The sequence below is a fragment of the Ahaetulla prasina genome, chromosome 1 (assembly GCF_028640845.1).
Source record: "Ahaetulla prasina isolate Xishuangbanna chromosome 1, ASM2864084v1, whole genome shotgun sequence".
In the NCBI taxonomy this organism is placed as follows: domain Eukaryota; kingdom Metazoa; phylum Chordata; class Lepidosauria; order Squamata; family Colubridae; genus Ahaetulla; species Ahaetulla prasina.
The window spans coordinates 198984870-199004297 of NC_080539.1; the positions used below are offsets into that span (position 1 = coordinate 198984870).

A 19428-nucleotide genomic window follows, 5' to 3' on the forward strand; every position below is an offset into this window, starting at 1 on the left:
GCTCTTAGTACATTTTAGTTCAGAAAGCTTGAAAACTTATTTGACCTTATATTTTTATTCTTTTTTTAATAAAAAGGCCATTCTCCTTTTTGTCCGAGCCTGATGCCTTTGAAACTTATTGGACTACAATACTCATACTAATCAACTACTGGACTGAAACATGATTTCTTCCCAAAGACTGCTTGCTCTGCTGAATGCAGTTGATATAAACAGTCCAGAGTTTAGTGAAAGAGTAACTTGTATGAATCTTTTCATTGATCCAGGATGCCAAGATGTTTTTGTTTAATTAAGATTCCAACATGGAACTCCTATATTATGATCTTGTAATCAAATTTTATTTGCTCAGTTATTGTTTGAATCAAGATAATAGGTTTTTAATTCTGCAATATGTGCCTTATAACATGCCATTCCAATTGTTGCTGACTCTAAGGAAATTACATAAGCATCGTCTATAAATATGTCTATATGGCACATCAGATGAAAGTATGGTATGTATCAATCCCCTTGGCCACATCTGCACCTACTATTTGAGTAGAAGCTGCAAGTCTGTGTATGAAGTAGCTTAATATGAGAAGCATAACTTCCTGATGGCCAGAATCAAAGATGGAATATTCTTAGAACTAGATGTCTTCCAAAACAAATCCAATTCAAAACCATCTGACTAGGATTATCACCTAAACTTATTCCTCCTCATCCAGATTCTAAAATCCTCCAGGATGTTCACATCACCAATTCAGCCCAAGTTGTATAATTTGTTAATGTCAAAATACTGATTATATCTGACTCCATGGCAATGAATGCTCTCCTCTCCCCTGCTTTTATTATTTTGTAAATAATCAAAGTGGTGAACATTCCTTCCTCCTTTTTCCACAGAAGAACCCTGTGAGGAATTGTTGTGGGGAAAAAGGAGGAGGGTGGAGTATTAGATATATTTGCCTCCTTGAATTATTTATAAAATAACAAAAGCAGGATAAAAATGTAATAAAATGTGATCTAAAGGAGATACCTTCCTACAAGTGGCAATTCTTAAATTTGCTGTTGTCCTCGAAGTCTGATGCACAGAAACTATAAAAAATTAAAAGCTACCTATTTGCTGGAGCATATTTGTCACTCTAGAGTTGATTTCATATAATGGTTAAAAGCATTGGGATAGACAGTGAAAGACTGTTCTAGTCCTGGCTTAAATACAAAACCAGCCAGTCACTCTCTCAGCCCTACAAAGAAGGCAAAATCTGCAAAATATTGCCAAGAAAATTTTATGTACTTATCTACGTATTCACCAGGAATCAACACTGATTTATATAATATATGCCACTCCCAATCACACAGGACAGCACCTGTACGAGCTGATTCTTCAGATGATTTTTGTTGTGCATTACTTACTTCTTTCCCTCTGCCACATCTTCTCACCATTCTTAATGAGTCACAATTGTGGCCTGAGAATCAAGGGTTGACAGCTGTGTTCAGCAGGAGCATGCTTTGGTGGCGCAGTGGTTAGAATGTATACTGTTGCAAGCTAACTCAGCCCACTGCCAGGAGTTTAATCCCGACGAAGCTGGAGGTTGACTCAGCCTTCCAAGGTTGGTAAAATGAGGACCCAAATTGTTGGGGGCAATATACTGACATTGTAAACTGCTTAGAGCTATATAGCATCAAAAAGCGATATATAAGTCTAAGTGCTATTGCTATTGCTATGCCTGAATAGAAGGGTGGGGGAAGCTCACCAAAGTTTTTGAAGGTTAATCTATAGACTCAAAGCAAGTGTGCTGAATGTTTGAATGACTACTTAGATTCAGTTACAAATTAACTATCTGTTGATAATGTTCATTGAAATGACTTTTCCTGTGTGGTTCTATATAATTGGCAGAGTTTCTTTATTGCATGTAATTTCTCTCTGACTCTATTTTCTCTTCCCTCATCTTGATTAAATTGTATGCATATTCTTTAAATATCAAATGAAATGAAATTTAATCCATAAAAGTTTATGCCATAAAAAGACTTTAAGCTACTATAAAAGAATTAAACTGACCTATAAGTCAATAGTTATGAAAACTAAATGTCACAAGAAGAGAAACTATATCTGCAAGGGATCAAAATTGCAGTTGTAAATTGAAGCATTGAACTTGATTTTTCAGCATTTTCTTTGGCAATTGTTAAGCAAATGCTACAACTGTTAAGCAAGCAACAATTTTTAAGCCAATCTATTTTCCTTAATGGGCTTTTTTGCTGGAATTTGAAATAAACACTGAAAATTGGCAAAAATCACCAAAAATCCTAGTCATGTGACAGCATGCAAACGATAGTAAAGGTGAGCCAACTGCTAAACACCCAAAATGCTATCACGAGTCTGAGGGCGTATGGGTATGTGTGAGTTGTGCCATCATAACTTCAAAATCAGATTGTAAGCAGCTTGGCGTGACTGGTCATAAATCAAGGACCACCCATACAAATACATGATTTAGCATAAAGTTCAAAGATTCAGAGTAGCTTTATAAGTACAAATCATCATGGTTTATTCCTCACAAAGATAAGACATTTCTTGACAGAGCAAAAAACACTGGTAATTTTTTCACCAGCTTCTTTATGTCTTATTTGCTTTAAAACCTCCTGCAGTTTTCTCTAGATTAACTTGTTTGTACCATCTTGCTATAGACAAAATTAGTTACTGGTCTCAAAATAGTTCTAGGGTATTATTCTAATCATGCTTATTTGACAATCTGTCTAAAACAAGAGGACTTCTAAATTACAATGCTAACATAATATATTCTCTTATTGATGAACATGAAATAAGGTGCCACTAATCAAATGATCTTTGTTAAATAATATTTTATTACAATTAAATTTGTCAGAATTAGGTTGACAATACATCATTTTCCTTCAGTAGTTTCCTAGTTAAAAGGTCACTTGTGATACTAAATAATATTGTATACCGTATATACTCGAGTATAAGCCGAGTTTTTCAGCACGTTTTTTGTGCTGAAAAACTTCCCCTCGGCTTATACTCGGGTCTATACGGCTTATACTCGAGTTTTGTTTTTTTTTAAAAGCCCCTCGGCTTATACTCGAGTATATACGGCTTATACTCGAGTTTTTTTTCTTTCTTTTTTTCACATTTTACCGGACGGAAGCCCTGCCGGTGCAGTGAGAGGGCGGGGCGGGGGAGCCGCCAGCCTTCTCAGCTGAGGGAGGGAGGGTTTCCCCAACCGGTAGGTGCCTCATTTCCCACCCTCGGCTTATACTCGAGTCCCCAGTTTACCCCAGTTTTTGGGGTAAAATTGGGGACCTCGGCTTATACTCGGATCGGCTTATATTCGAGTATATACGGTACTTAAAACTAATTTCTATTTTTACATGAGTAAATACAATGTACATTATTGAAAAATCATTAATAAAATATTAAACCATCTCCAAAAGTATGCTGTACAGGTAACAAGAATTTAGGTTTACTTTATTCAATTATTCACAGTACTATTCACAGAAAGCAGCCTTTTTTCCTGTTCCTTTATGTTTTCTGTTTGTAATTAGGACTGAACTTTTTCAAGAAAACCAAAACTACAAAGACAAAATGACTTAAAAGTCACCTTTTTCCCCCCTCAAATGCCTGAGCCTATGAGTAATATTAACCAGACCTCTTGTTCTTTCACTGACCCTGGAGCTAAGAAGTGGAAAGAAAATGGACTATGAATCACAGTCCATTGACAGATGCTTGTATTTCAGTAGAATTACACCACTGAACACAGCTCAAAGCCTTCCACAATATAGTTTGCCATAGTGGGCTAATAGTCACTTTGCCTAAATAATACAGATTTCTTTTATATTAGTCCTACAAATTTTGGTTCAAATTTTGGCTACTTATTCAAGGGATGAATATATTTCCTGAACAGCAGATCACAAAGCTATGAAAATTAAGCAATATTCTTAAGTATATAGTCAAGTAATTTCAAGTTTTTATTTGGCAAATTATTTTTTCCTTGATTTCTCAAAGACACATGTTCTATTAAAAACAGCTATTTTTTTTCAAGTTACAGTGTTGGCTACTTCAACAACCACTGAAGTAGTAGATATCCAGCGCTCTCAGAGATTTCCACATTGATACTTTTTGCAAGTAGGAAAAGACACTATATTTTAAAGAAGTGATATATTTGATATAAACTTGATGCTAAAGAGATGATTAAGAATGTATTAAATAAAGAATGGAAACAATATTTCAGATTAATATTGGAAAGGTAATCATAGAACGTAAGTACTGTAACAGCATATGCCATTCCAATCAAAGTTTTACTATATAAATGGATACTATTACAGTTCAGATGTAATAAAGATGTATAGAACTGTACAAATCTTTCTGCAGTTCAATTAGTAAAGGTAAATAAATTCTCATACCACCACTTTGAAAAAAAAATTCTCTGTATAGCATCATCTGTATAAGCCTTTAGCATTTTCAAGTATACTAAAACAAAAACTTTAAACAAAAGCATCAAGTAAATCATATTATTTTCCAAAGAAGTAAAAGAGTCCTTGACTTACAACCACAATTAGGACCAGAATTTCCATTGCTAAGCAAGGCAGTTATTAAGTAAAATGCCCAAATTAATGACCTTTTGAACAACCATGGTTATCTGGCTTCCCCCACTGACTTTGCTTGTCAGCAGCTCATTAGGAAGGTCACAAATGGCAATCACATGACCGTGAGGTTGTTGCAACTGTTGCAAGTGTGAGGACCAGTTATAAGTCACTTTTTTCAGTTCTGTTGAAACTTTGGTCATTGAATGAATGGTTGTAAATTGAGGACCACCTGTATGGTCTAGTATTCCTAAAATTCCCAATATTTCTTTTTCTCATTTGGCAACCTACATTCAGATTTATTCCAGATAGCAGCTGAATGCACCGTTGGTATTTGTGACTGACTATGTTGGATGGCAGGAGGCAAAAGTGAAAGTAATGAACCCTTTGTTTCTTCTTTCACCTGAAAATTGAGAAGACAGTTATTGAAATAATAATCTTACATCACACATGTATTACAACAATTATGAATACCTTCTCAGAAGTTTATGGAAATATGATGGAAGTTCTTCTTGCCCAAATGTTATTTATTGCTACTAACTAAGCTCATAGAAACAGTGATTGCTAATAAAGGCTATGAAAATCAAGGGCTTCTTACAGATAGGTCAATGGCAATTTCAATATAAATTCAGATAAAATGGCCATTCCTTAACCCAGTGGTTCTTAAACTGGGGATAATCTGGGAATATCCTCAGAATAATGAGCAAATTGTGTAATTACTGGTTTCTGAATCAAGAATGAATCTCAGGCTGCCACTGCCAAGATTCTTGTGTAAAACCATGGGGTATGGCATTTTTTGTGGGGGTAATAACATTATTCAAGACAGGAAAAATCAGTAATTGGTTCAAATAATTTAAGAATCACTGCTTTAGTCAACAGTTTATCCATGCCTCCCTTCCCATGAATGCAAATAATCACATTTATTGAAAAATAGAGGTAAAAGTGTTACATAGGCTGCCTTGAGCCCTGGAGTGAAAGACAGACTATTACTTGTAATTCATTTATGCACAAAGATACAAATAAATCCATACTGCAGAAGATATGCCTGCTATATTGTCCTTAATTGCTAAAAAAGGTGGGTTTTTTTCAGGTTGAGAGCTGAAAAGGAAACTCTTACGCTGAACAAAATGTATGGAGTAACATCCTAACAGTAGATATCTGAACAACACATGCATAATGGGGAGGGGGCTGGGCAAGGAAAGGAATTTTCCCAATTATGTGTTTCAAAAGGAAAAAAGCATTGCTGGCTCTATAAAATAGCTGTGTTTATGCCAACAGCTATCTCAGTTCTATGGGTGGGGCAAGGCAAGCAAATATAAGTATTGCCTACCATAGATATGATATTATGAGTTCTTTAAAATAAAACTAAGAACTGGAACAAATAAGTTGCAGTTCTATAACCAATCAAAATCACCTATCAAAAAGAAAGCCAACACCTTAATCTCAAACAGGGCTTATAAGTGGACAATGCCTATTACACAAATCACACTTGCAGAAATCACATAATACGTTATTTCACCAGTGCACAAATTAATGTATTAAACTGCTCCAGACAGTTATCTCCTATTCAAGTCAAAGATATTGCAACTTCCAACCTCTGATCTGTTTTCTAGACCCAAAGACTCAGTGATTTTTATGCAGCTAGAATATCTAACAAACTCACCTGCTTGAAAAAAGCATGTGACAGAAGGCCTCTTGCTGATGGCCTATATCCCAGAAGGAAAAAACAGATTAGATTTTTAACTTTTGCAAATAGCTGGTAATTACTTCCCCTCTCATGCAATTTTTAGCAAAATCTGTTGATTGAAAAAAGAATCCATATTTTTCCCACTTTAATTATTCCATCCACATATCCTTGCTACAATAGATTAATAGTTTAAAAATAGAATACTGCAATATATTTTTCAAGGTCTTTAAATATAAAGTTTCAAATTTGTAACATTAATTAAAATGATTTTATCAACCATCTTTTAACTGACAGAGCAGTACATACTAAAACATAAATATTACTGTCTTATACAGTTTAATATACTTAAGAAGCTACATATGTCATGGGTAGAAAATATGTTCCTCTCTAAATGTTCATCTAAATATTTTTTTCCATCTCATTAATTCTTCTCAACATGAGGAACAAAAGAGGCAGGTTAAATCATTTACTCATATATTTTTTCATATATTACTCCTTAAGGGCTCAGGAATCTTAGCATGGAAAAAGACAACCTGAGATTGCATTTGTAAAAATGACTTTTAAAAATGTCTGAACACTTACATGAGAATAGTAAAATATTTCAAATTGTGATTATTTCATGAAATTTAAGACATTTTAAAAATCTGGTTTAATTTTTTTATTATTATTTTTTGGTTGCCATTAGGATACTATTGGTCTTCTGATAATTATGAATAATCATGGATGTCCTGCTGACAATTATAATTTGGTAATACTGTATGATTTTCATATATATATCCACCAGGCTTTTAAAACAGCTCTAATTTCAGTTTAAAATAATTAAACTCAAATTTGCACATTATTTTAAAGCATTACCTTTGTTCTGGGTCCTGATGCAAACACAATTCTATCAAATTATGGAAAGCAGGAGAGAAAGTTTTAGATGGAGTCTGTAGTCTCTCACTTGTCATCGTGCGTGTCATGCTTTCCCCAATTCCAGAATCAATTCCCGACTGAGAATTTTTTATCCTAGATTCTCCACATGAAAAAGTGTTTATAGCCCAAGGACAGTAAGATGGACCTTTAAGTTTTTGCAGCAGCATCTGGTAGAAAGATACAGAAAATACTGGAGTCATTTTGCAACAGTGGCAGAGAAACAGCATGACTAAACAAATGCAAAATGTCCAATGTCTGTCTTAGCTTATATAAATATAGTACATTGTGGCTGCATTAAATAATAAAGTTTTGCAAAAGTATTTACCAGAAAGTCATAAAACGAAGTTTTCTCTCTTATCCATTCCTACAATTCAGTATTCATTGGCAATTAAACTCAAGTATATCAATCAGAATAGAGCTGGAAGGGACCTTGGGAGTCTTCTAGTCCAACCCCCTGCTCAAGCAGGAGATCCATTTCAGACAAGTGGCTGTCCAATCTCTTCTTAAAGACCTCTAGTCATAAAGTATCCACAACTTCTGAAGGCAAGCTGTTCAACTGGTAGGCAAACTGGTAAGTGACATACTGCTTTGCTGCTAAAGAGCAATTTACAAATGCTCAAGAGCAATGCTTCATGGAGTGATCTTTGCATGAACCAAGTAAACAGTGAACTTAAATGAGAAATCAATACATCCAGCCAAATTAATCAGTATTATATTTCTTAAGATAATTGAATCTAATTCTTAGAGAACTGAAACTCTAGGTACCTAAAATTTCAAAATTAAGAGATGTCTTATGCTCTTGACAATAATAATTATTCAAGTTGTTAAGGGATGTTATGCTTTACCTGTGTGCGAGGCATATCCTGAAAAGGCACATGCCCATTAGCTAGTTCACAAGCTGTAATGCCCACACTATAGATGTCAGATTTCACATTATATCCATGCATATCCTATAGAAGAAAACACTTATTAGGCAAATTCAATTGTTCAAAGGCTGTCAATGTATGTTAGGAAATGGATGAGAAATATTTAAACACGCCATGTACAGTTCTATTATTTTTACATATGGAATAAGTTAGTCTACTAACTTAAATAGAAAGGTCCACCTCTGAAATATACAATTAGGCTGTACAGTAGTCAACTATTTTAAATATCAATGACATGCAACTTCACAAAAGATTGTAAATATATTTTGGTTACTTTAATATAATTTAGATGTGCTTAGTAAGTAACTACATAAATATCGTAACTTTTAAACATTTTTTTGTTTCATTTTGGTCTTTTAAAATAATAGTCTATTCTACCCAAATCTGGAACAAATGTTGACAATGTGTGTTGAGCTACAAGTAAGGAGAATGCTCCATTCCAATGAAGTATTTCCATAAATAGGAAAACATTTAAAAATATCTGTTAATAATACAATTATATGTATAAGAAGTAAAAATATTTATCTATCAATCCAGAACTGGACCAATATACTATATTGCAATGTAAAACTTTCAGTGACGAGGACTTCATCCAGAAGTGGATTGATTCAGGCAGAGTATTTTATATTTATATATGTGTGTGTACATGTGTGTGCCCATTTGTATGGCATCTTTTATTAGATGTTTAAAATGTATAAATGAATATACACAGATCCTATGGAAAGCACCTATTTTAAATGGGAACTTTTCCATATATTATATGATGAAAGGGAAAAAAAAATAATGGAAATATATTTTAAATATTTGGATAGAACAGTGGTGTCAAACTCAATTTCATTGAGGGCTGCATCAGGGTTATGTTTGACCTTGGGGGCTGGTGGGTGTGGCCCTGGTAGGCATGGCCAGCTTGACGTCACTCATATCGGGGGTGCCTGTGGTGGTCTAAGTGCTCTGCCATGAAAACAGGCTCCCGATCTCCGTTTTCAGCCACAACAACCTCCTGCAGCCCTCTGCCAGCAGAAACAGAGCTCGGATGGGTCACGTGTGTCCCCCCAGGCCCCATTTTTGGCTGCGACAGCGTCCTACAGCCCTCTGCCAACACAAACAGAGCCATGCGGCCCTCCCGAGCGCCATTTTTGCTGGCAGAGGCACCATGGGCTGGTCCTTTGCTGTTTCCAGGGTGGCCCCAGGGGCCAGATCTAAGCATCCCCCGGGGCGGATCCGGCCCCCAGGCCTTGAGTTTGACACTCCTGGGATAGAAGAATCTTAATATGATGATGATAGTGCTTAACTATTTATACAATGTCCTTTCAAAGAAAGCTGAAGGGATTTTATGACCATCTCAACTACTACAACAAATTTATTTTCCAGAATACTGGAAATTAAATTCTACTGGAAAGAAATGCTAAAAATATATTTGTCAACAGAAATAGAGGAATTAAAAGCAATTATTTTACTATGTACATATAACAACAGGCTTCCTGATTTTCAGCGACAATTTGGCAAAGGTAATTTGTACATGGGACTATAAGGAGTCAGAGATACCATTTTAAATGATATGGAATATATATCTTGGAATCACAGTATATCTGTAATACATCAAAATTCATAGTGCATACATAGTTTTAAATAAAACATTAAATGCCAATATTTTAAAAATTGTAAATAATGTAAACATAACATAATTAAGATTAATTTCTAGGATGCAGAATTTAAATAATAAATTTCTAAGGCAGTATATATAGCAGGAAAGCACATCCACAATGCAATCTAATATATACTGACCTGCCTTAGTAGTTCAGGACTCAGCCAAGGAAGCATAGATGTACTGAACTGGGGGAAATCATACACAGCTTTTAACTGTTGTCCACTGCTGACTAAACTATAGAGGTGATTTAAGCCCGACAAATAAACTAGGCCATCCCCTGAAATCAATATGTGGCTAGCTTTAATACTTCTGAAATGCAAACAAACAAATTAATTAATAAAACCTCAATTATCTCACTAGAAAGACTATCCTATTAATTATATATTAAGATTCTGATATATCACCTTTGTATGTTTGATTCTTTTTAACAGCTATAAGGTTTTCTATAGCTTAAAGGTTATGCTATTCTTTATTGCATCAGATCAGAAAGAGAATTGAGGCATACTGCTTACGTTAAACTTGATGCTGTTCTTGCTTGAGTTATTCTTGAATTTAGTTAAGAATTACTCAACTAATAAATAGCAGATCTGAGTCTGTGAAGATGTATCTAGCAAAGATGCTCACAATATAAAAGATGCCTTGATTTGAAGTGACAATTTCAAATGATCCATTAAATAGGCCTCAGCCCAAGAAGGTACCAACTCATTCTCATTCTACTTCTCTGCAAGCCTGGGATGATAAACTGGCTTGTGGGCTGGATTCATCCCACAAAGCCTCCCTAACTAAACACTCAACAGTCCAGCTTATAGTTACATGCACTGAAAGAAAATGGAGAGAGACTGGAGGGCTTCTTCTGTGGGCTAGGCTAGAGTGAAACAGAAAAGGTTCACAAGCTATTGTATGGTAGCCAGCCATTACCAGCTTAGTGTTTCTAGGACTGAGGAAGATTTTTTTAAAAGCCCACAATGTGAAATGTGAGAGAGTAATTCTTTGGTCAGTGCAACATAAGAGAATTATTTTAGGTTAATGTGACCCATTTTTTCACATTTTTTTCTTCCCTCCTCCCCCAATCAGATTTTGAGTCTAAATATTTGATAGCAAAATTACAGTAGCTTGATGACTCCCTCCCTTTAAAAAAAAAGCAGGTTTAAACAATATTGCATGAGTTACAGCTGTAAGTATTGTATTATATGCTTTTTATTTGTACATTTGTTTTCCACAAAACTATATAGGGATCTTGCTGTCTCAACATACTCATTTTACACCTGAGGGTACCTACTAAAACGGGTATCAGCAACCTGCGGCTCCAGGCTCCATGCAGCACTTCAGGGCCTCTGATGCTCTGATGTGGCTCCCTGTTGGGTGATCCCACCACTGGCTGGCCCTGCCCCTTGCCCTCCCCTCCCACTCATTCCTCTCCTGGCCTGAGAAAGTAAGGGTGATGGCGGGGGATGGAGAAGCGGCTGGGGCAGAGAAAAAAAGGTACAGAAAGAGAGAGAGGGAGAGAGAGAGACACACACACACACTGAGAGAGATACAGAGAGAGGGGGGAAGGAGAGGGATACGTCAAAAGGGTTTTGTGGTTTTTTAACAACCAGTTCTCTCTGCCCTAATGACCGGCTGAGTAGGTGTGGCTAGGGATGGATAATGTGACTGGTAGAAGTGGATGACATCATTTTGTGGTTCCTGGTGTTTTCTTTTCTATGGGAAACGGGTCCAAATGGCTCTTTGAATGTTTAAGGTTGCAGACCCCTGTACTAGAAGAACTCTATAATGTAAGGTAACTTAAAACCTTATGCAGCAGAAGTCACAATGCATAGAACACGTCCAAATTACTTCACTTTAAGCAATTGTGGTAATAATTCAAACAGATCAATTAAGCTATACGCAAGAGCTCCTACAGATCAAGTTTTCCTTTTGTCCTAATAATAATAATAATAATAATAATAATAATATTTTAATTTGTATACCGCCCTTCTCCCGAAGGACTCAGGGCGGTGAACAGGCAGATAAAATATAAATACACACAATAATTTAAAAACAACCCTTAAAAAACTAATTTAAATGCCCAAAACGTTAAAAAACATACTCCCCTGTAAAATAACACAATTTTAAAAACCCATCCAATAAAAATAAAAATCAGGCTAGTCCAGCCATATGAAATAAATAAGTTTTAAGTTCGCGGCGAAAGGTCCTAAGGTCAGGTAATTGTCGAAGTCCGAGGGGAAGTTCGTTCCACAGGGTCGGAGCTCCTGTCTCTTGTTGTACCATTTCTTCACAATGTATTTAGAAACTTCAAATATTTCTTAAAATTTAAGAGTTAGCAATTAGAGGCCAAGGGAAGGAACCCTTAATGAACTCATGCCTTCATCAGAAAATGCCTTGTACCAGAAGTTAAATATTCATATTGTAATATAATCAAAACATGATATATTAAAATAATTGGAATATTTGTGGAGGTTTAATATATTTCAAAGCATTTTGGAATTCCGTCTGAGAATGAGAAGTAAAAACATAAATTGGTAAGGATATACATTTTAATCAGAGAATGATACTAAAAGAAAATAGATAAAATAAAATAATCACATAACTTTTCAAGCTTCAGCTGAAATCATTGGATGGACTGCAGGGAAGTTCTTCCATATTACCTGTGAATATAACCATGTTGATGCATATAGTTCAATCCATTAACTGCACCAAAGAGGATATTTCCTATCAAAGCTTCACTCATGCCTTCAGGGAAGTAAGTCCTCAAGAGACAACTGGCTGAATCTAGAAAAAAGAGCCCAAGGTTTAGTAGTAACTCCTCATAATATCCTTATAAATATAGGAAGGTCAGGGCTGGCCCAGATATTTTCTACCGTAATTAGGATGATCAAATTCATTGATCTTTTGCAATGTTTCAAAAACAACAACAACAACAAAAAACCTCAGGAAGAGCTCCTGGGCAGAATATAGATGTACATGATCAAAGAAGCTCATTAGCACTGGCCTCTAAAGCCCACAACTGAAGCAATTCTGTTTCAAAAAATAATCCCAATGTTTCCTCTTTAAGTAATTATCCCACTTGGAAGTACAAAAGATTCCACAAACTAGGTATCAATAAGCTGAATTGCTCTGCATGTGCAGAAAGAATTTAATAAATTCTTACAATTCTTACAAATTCTTGTAAACAGTTACTTACGGTAAGCCATAAAAGGAGAAATAACCCAAAGCCATCTTCCAGCAGTAAACACTGCCCAAAAAGTCAAGATATTCGGATGTCGGAAAAAGTGGGATAATATCACCTCATTCTAAAGAAGGAAAGAAATGTTTTAATAATCTAAAAGGCGGGAAATATTCCATGCTGTTTTAGCCATAGGAGACTATGTGTGTGGCACTAATGATCTGAAAACAATCCCTAAATCAGAAAAAAATAGATGGCTTATTATAATGTCAGAAATATAAAACTGAAATTATTTGAGAAAGCTATAACTAATTCTCCGTGAGCAGTTTTCCAAATTTCTTTGCATATCTAGAATTACTAAAAATATGGGGATATAGGTAAAAGTCTCAACTTATATAACCTTGCAAGCATTATATATCAAGTTTAAAATCATATTTACTTGTAAAGCATTTAAGAGTTCTTCAGAACAGCTTTCCAGATCTGTAATTCTTACAGCCACCAGTGTTCCTGTTGGGATATGACGGGCGAGGTAGATTGAAGTTAAGTTGTTGCATCCCTTTCCTACAAAGAAACAGGAACATACCACTTAACATTCTAATTAATAAACTAATAATATTTTTATTATTTAATATGGATGGTATACAAATAAAGTAAATAAATGAACAAAACATTCTTATGACTCACAAACTCTTAACAATTGTGAAAAAGAACACCTTTCAAAGAAAGCATAAATATCTTATTTGAACTAGAACACAACAATCTGATTCTGAAAGCTATTTCATAGTTGAAACAATCTTTTTTTTAAAAAAAGATTATAGATAGTCCTCATTTAATTATTTCAATTGGGACCGGCAACTGTTGCTAGGCAATAGTCATTAAGTGAAACATCACATGACCACATCAGATTTATTATGTCAATTGCACTGCAACTGTTAAGTGAAACATCCCCAGCAATTAAGCACAAGGTCATGTGACTGCAACTTGCAACTTGCTGCTGGCTTCCCCATTGACTCTGCTTGCCAGAAACCAGCTTTGAATCTCATGTAACCATGGGATGTTATAAATGGGATGTTATAAATGCAAGCCAACTGTGAAGCACCCAAATTGTAATCATGTGACTGTGGGGATACTATGATGGGCATAAGTTTGAGGGCCCGTCTAAATCTACTTTTCAGCACCATTATAAGTTTCAATGGTCACTGAATAAGGCTGTCCTTAACCAGGTTATCTACGGGATAGGGCCGGGTTATCTACGGGACCGCCTACTGCGACCAGATACCTCTCACCGACCCGTGCGCTCTCACAGAGAGGGACTCCTCAGGGTGCCGTCAGCTAGGCAGTGTCGTTTGGCGACGCCCAGGGGAAGGGCCTTCTCTGTGGGGGCTCCCACCCTCTGGAACGAACTCCCCCCAGGACTCCGTCAACTTCCTGACCTTCGAACCTTCCGTCGCGAGCTTAAGACACATTTATTCATCTGTGCAGGACTGGCTTAGATTTTTAAATTTAGAGGGGTTTTAAATTGATTTTAATATTTTATATTTGATATTTATATTTCTATTTTTAATAATTCGGGCGCTAGAATAAGTTTTTTAAGGATTATTTTAATTTGTATATTGATATTGATGTTTTTTTTTTTTTTTTTTTTTAAAGTTTTATTTTGACATTCTTATCCAATAACATATCCAATAACATATTTAATGTACCCTCATATACAATTAATCGGATCTGCCTGGTCACCACCCCCTTCCTTTTCCTTTTACTCTCCTTCTTTACCTTCTTCTACTTTCCATAACCATCCTCCCCCTCTCTTATCTACATCCTCTCCTCTTTCCTCCCTATTCCTTTCTTCTCCCTCTTCCCCTCTTCCTTCCTTCCTTTCCTCCTCCTCCTCTTCTCTTTCCTCCTTCTCTCTTCTACTCCTTCTTTCCCTTCATTCTAAAGTAGTAACCAGGCAGGTCCGATCTTACATTAATTATACATCTTCAATCATCTTTGTACATTAACTATCAATCCATTTTCTACCCCCTCCCCCTCCCTTCCCCTTCCTCCCCCCACCCCCCAGGACTTCCGAGAACCGAGTACAGGGTATAAAACTAACAACAAAAATTAAAATCTAGCACAAATCATAATCCATAGTCGTTCCTTAAAACCTCCACTCCCCTTCCAAAGACAAAGAAGATACTTTTCTTCCACTCCATTATATATCAGACCATTCCACTCCTAGTATTCTCAAAGTTTCCAATTGAGTTAGTGTTTATTCTTGAATAAAGTACGTAGTTTTAATATCCAACCTTCATCAATCAATATCAAAACAACGTTCCATCTTCCAATATTCACCAAGGTTTCTTCTAAAATGTCTTTCTTCCTTAGCAATCTCTCAAAAATAGTTCATATTTCCGACTTAGTTTCTTTAATTTTTCTGTCCAACCTTCAGGGGTAAGCAATAGTCCATCTTTTCACATCTTTAACATTTATATATACAACAAATAATATTACAAATATCCAAAGTGTCAATTGTAATAATTAAAATCTTCACTTTACCTTACTTATGTCAAATAACATTGTTAAAATTACACCTATATCATCCACAATATATCTATTATAACAATTACATTCTAATTAACATTACATCCATCTCTTAAATATAATATTTAATCCAAGTTCCTAAATTTTACTATCTATCCTCCAAAATTAAACAATATTCCATCTTCCTATTCCTTTATACCTTTAATATATCATATAGTACCCCTAAAATTACACATTTATATCCACAATAAGTCATTTACAAAAATTAACCATAATCATATTTAATAAAGTTAAACATTCTCCTCCTTCTTCTATCTTACACATTTTCAACCATCTATTCACCATTCAACTTAACATCTGTTAACAAAGAATTCCCAATCTTTAATACATTAGTATAAAAATCTCGTGCTTTACAAATTGTATTGAGAAAATACTTTTTCCTTTATAATTCAGTGTTAAACCTGCTGGAACCTCCCATCTAAAATATATCTGATGTTTCTTAAGCTCATCCACCAGAAAGGCAAATTCTTTTCTCTTTCTTAACATTTTAGGAGGAATTTCCTTCATCATTATTATATCTTGTCCTAATATTTGAAATTTATTTTTATAAAATGCTTGCAAAATTCCATACCTAATCCTCTTATTTGTAAAATAAATAACCACATCTCTCGGTAAACACTTCTGCCTTGCCCACCAGGAATTAACACGATAAATTTTTCAATATTAACTTCAAAATCTTCTGGTTCCATTCTCTATCTGGGCAAAGGCCTGAATAAAAATCTCTTTCAAATTTTCCTCTTTAAATTCTCTTAAACCCTTACCCTTATAGCATATTCCATTAATTTATATTGTAATATAACCCTTTCTTCCTCTGCCTTATCAGCCTTAACCTGAATATCATCTATTTTATTTTCTAAATTCAAATTAATTTGAACTTCATCTATTTTCCTTTGCAAATCTAAATTAATTTGGTTAAATTCATTCAGTCTTTCTTCTGTCTGTGTACTAGATAACAATAATGGAGTAATTGATTCCTTTAATTTTTCATCTCCTTACTCTGCTCTTCCACCAAATCTTTAAAATCCAGTATTTCTCTCCATTTCATTAAATTTTGATCTATTTCTGAAAGATGAGCCCATAAGCTCCTGTAAAAATTCCTTAGACTTTCTTTAATATCCTCTCTCAATTTCCATACCTGAAGTGAAGATATTTCCAATAATTTAGAAGTGGTTAAATCTCTTTGCTTAAAAGCCATTTTTAAACTAAGTAATATCAAGAAGAAGAAAAAAAAGGGGGGGGGGGAATAAAAAGAAAAAAAAACCCCAATAAATTTTTCTTCTTAAACACTGTAAGAAAAAGATAATAATAAAAAAAAATAGATTTTTTAAAAAAAGAATTCCATTTAGAAAAAAAAAATCTTGTTATTTTCTTCTTAGAGGTTCCACACCAGCAATTGTAATCAGCATTTCCTTAGCTTTCACTTTCAAAAAACAAAACGCCATCTTTCTTCATCTCCACTCTTCAAATAACTTCTCTGTCAGGGAGTTAAAATCATCTTACAAGCAAATGCCAGCCTTCCTGCTTTCGATTCTTCCGTGTTGAAAATTTATCATAAATCCTCTTCAGTCACGGAGATGGACGCTGCGTTTTGCTCTGCTTTTGCAGAGGCGTTCTGGACTCTGGAGCTTTTTTGAACTATCGAAGGAGCGTTTCCCATCAAACCACCAGAAATCATTCTGGGGCTTTTCTTGGGGGCTCAAACTTCAGTTCAAATGCTCATCTCCCCCTCTTTGCCCGAGGCAGAGATTTACGAGCTGTTGACAGAAGATTAGCACTGTCTAAACAGCTCTCACAGAATCACAAAGAACGGGCGGACTGAAATTGCCGCCATTAACACAGCGGAGCCAAACCGGAAGTCTTGATATTGATGTTTTATATGCCTGTGAACCACCCTGAGTCCTTTGGGAGATAGGGCGGTATATAAATTCGAATAATAAATAAATAAATAAATAAGGACTACCTGTATTATGCTCTGATGACTATCGAATGATAGACACTGTGCAATTTATAAATTTACGAAGTATTCAGAATAGATCAATGAATATTGGTGTAGCTCGTTAAATGTTTAAGGCAACAGTGCACAAAAAATGAAATAAGAATTGAAACTGGTATTTTAATAGGGATTACCAATTGAAGTTCATTTAAAATAAATCTTAAGCAGCTCATTAGCATAATAGATATCTTCACACCAATTACCAACATCATGTGCTAGTTACATACAAAGATGCTTGTGTAATACCATCATGAATAGACAGTATTCCAATCTTATTCACTCATGTAGGATCTGAGGCAATGGAGAACAATGCAAACATGCATTTTCTTCTGGTTAAAAAAGAGGTGATAGATATTGCAGCTGAAAAACAATTATTCATGCACGATTTGACAATATCCTTATACTACTGAAGCTACCATGAATAAAAACAGCTACCATGAATAAAAACAAAGTCTAATATCAAGACTTACTATATCAAAGGCAAAACAAGAAGTTAAATGGAAATAGGTTGTAAAATACAAGCAAGCATTAATAAAGATAGAATTAATGTATATTTCAGACATTGGCAGCGGATGGCAACGGGTAAACTTTCTAATCTATATCTTCAGTTCAAGTACAAACTAAAGATCTCTCACTTAAGACAAAATAGGAACATCTTTCCATCACAAAACAATCACCTATCTCCACCTGGAGATCATAGTGTGATACATCAGAGGACAATGGTATCTGTTCATCTCCTCTTTGAGTTGATTGGCCCCAACATACAGCAAGTTCATCTGTCTGAATAGGAAAAATATCTATTAATCTTTATTGTTTAAAATGGAGTCATTTCACATAAATTTTGAAAATCTCCCATCATTCCTGTCTGTGTATCATTTCAAAAGTGCCAAGTGGTTTTTAATTTTGCCTGGTTTTTGATGGCAAGAATTTCTTTAATTGGGGTGTAATTTTTTTTATCGAGTTGAATGTATTTAATTTTAAAAAAAACCCTATGTGGCTGATCAGATAAGGTACACATTTTTCTATATCAATCAATCCATGAAAAAGCCAGGCATTCATTTTCACTCAAAATATTATATAATGTAAGTACTTTAAACCAAAATACTAAAAAATATATCCTATCTAAAGTGCTACCATATACTCTAGAGCAGGGGTGTCAAACTCAAAGCCTGCGGGCCAAATCTGGCTCACAGGGTGCTTAGATCCGGCTTGCAGGGCCAGTCTGGAAATTGCATAGAACCGACCCACAGTGCCTCTACAAGGTAAAACGGGGTGTTGGGGGGATAGCACCCCCACATGCCCCATTTCGGCTGCCAGGTTGCTGCAGGCCATCCAGGCCCAAAATGGAGTACGGGGGGGGGATTGCATGGCCCCCCATGCCCCGTTTCGCTGTCAAGGTGGTGGAGGCAGTCATCCAGGCCCAAAACAGAGCAAGGAGGGACGTCGTGCACCTCCCCGCTCCGTTTTGGCTGCCAGGGTGGTGGAGACTGTCCAGGCCCAAAACGGGGTGTGTGTGGGGGTGTCGTGCAGCCCCCAACACACCCCGTTTCGTCTGCCAGAGTGCTGCAGGAAAACAGTCGGGAAAGAAAATAGTTGGGAACACAAGCAGCAATCAGAAGAAAAAGAATTGGTCAGGAAAGTATTTTTTTAAAAAAAGGAGGTGGCCAAAGAAAACAAAGACCAAATATAAGATGCAGGGAGACACACTGTCACAGAAAAAATATGGTATGGTATAGGAATGAGAAAAGCAGTTAAAAAAACAAACTGTGGACTGGATAACAGACTCCAGTTGCAAAGAAATTCCTCTTCCAGGGTCAATTTATTAAGACAGTAAAATTGGGCACGGTATAATTCTTTGTACTGGCAGGTTCAAGAGGTTTCTGAGTTGGGAAATTTTGATCCCAAATTTTGTTTCACTGACACTCCTTGAGAGGACTAGAAGAC

At 35.5% G+C, this 19428-nt stretch overlaps 1 protein-coding gene across 12 annotated transcripts in view; it reads right to left on the reverse strand.

Moving 5' to 3' along the window:
- Positions 1 to 19428, reverse strand: part of STRADB (STE20 related adaptor beta) — a 58804-nt gene that overhangs the window by 33754 nt on the left and 5622 nt on the right. For 10 of the 12 annotated variants that reach the window (XR_009155624.1, XM_058187210.1, XM_058187146.1 and 7 more), the window contains exons 4-12: positions 18162 to 18264; positions 13345 to 13466; positions 12924 to 13032; positions 12388 to 12511; positions 9877 to 10048; positions 8011 to 8115; positions 7106 to 7332; positions 6227 to 6269; positions 4855 to 4966 (exon numbers count right to left, since the gene is read on the reverse strand). Coding sequence is in view for 11 of the 12 variants with exons in the window: in XM_058187210.1 (XP_058043193.1) it covers positions 4855 to 4966; positions 6227 to 6269; positions 7106 to 7332; positions 8011 to 8115; positions 9877 to 10048; positions 12388 to 12511; positions 12924 to 13032; positions 13345 to 13466; positions 18162 to 18264 (1117 nt within the window). In the remaining variant the exon portion in view is untranslated. The other 2 variants (XM_058187173.1, XM_058187192.1) reach the window with 2 other exon arrangements.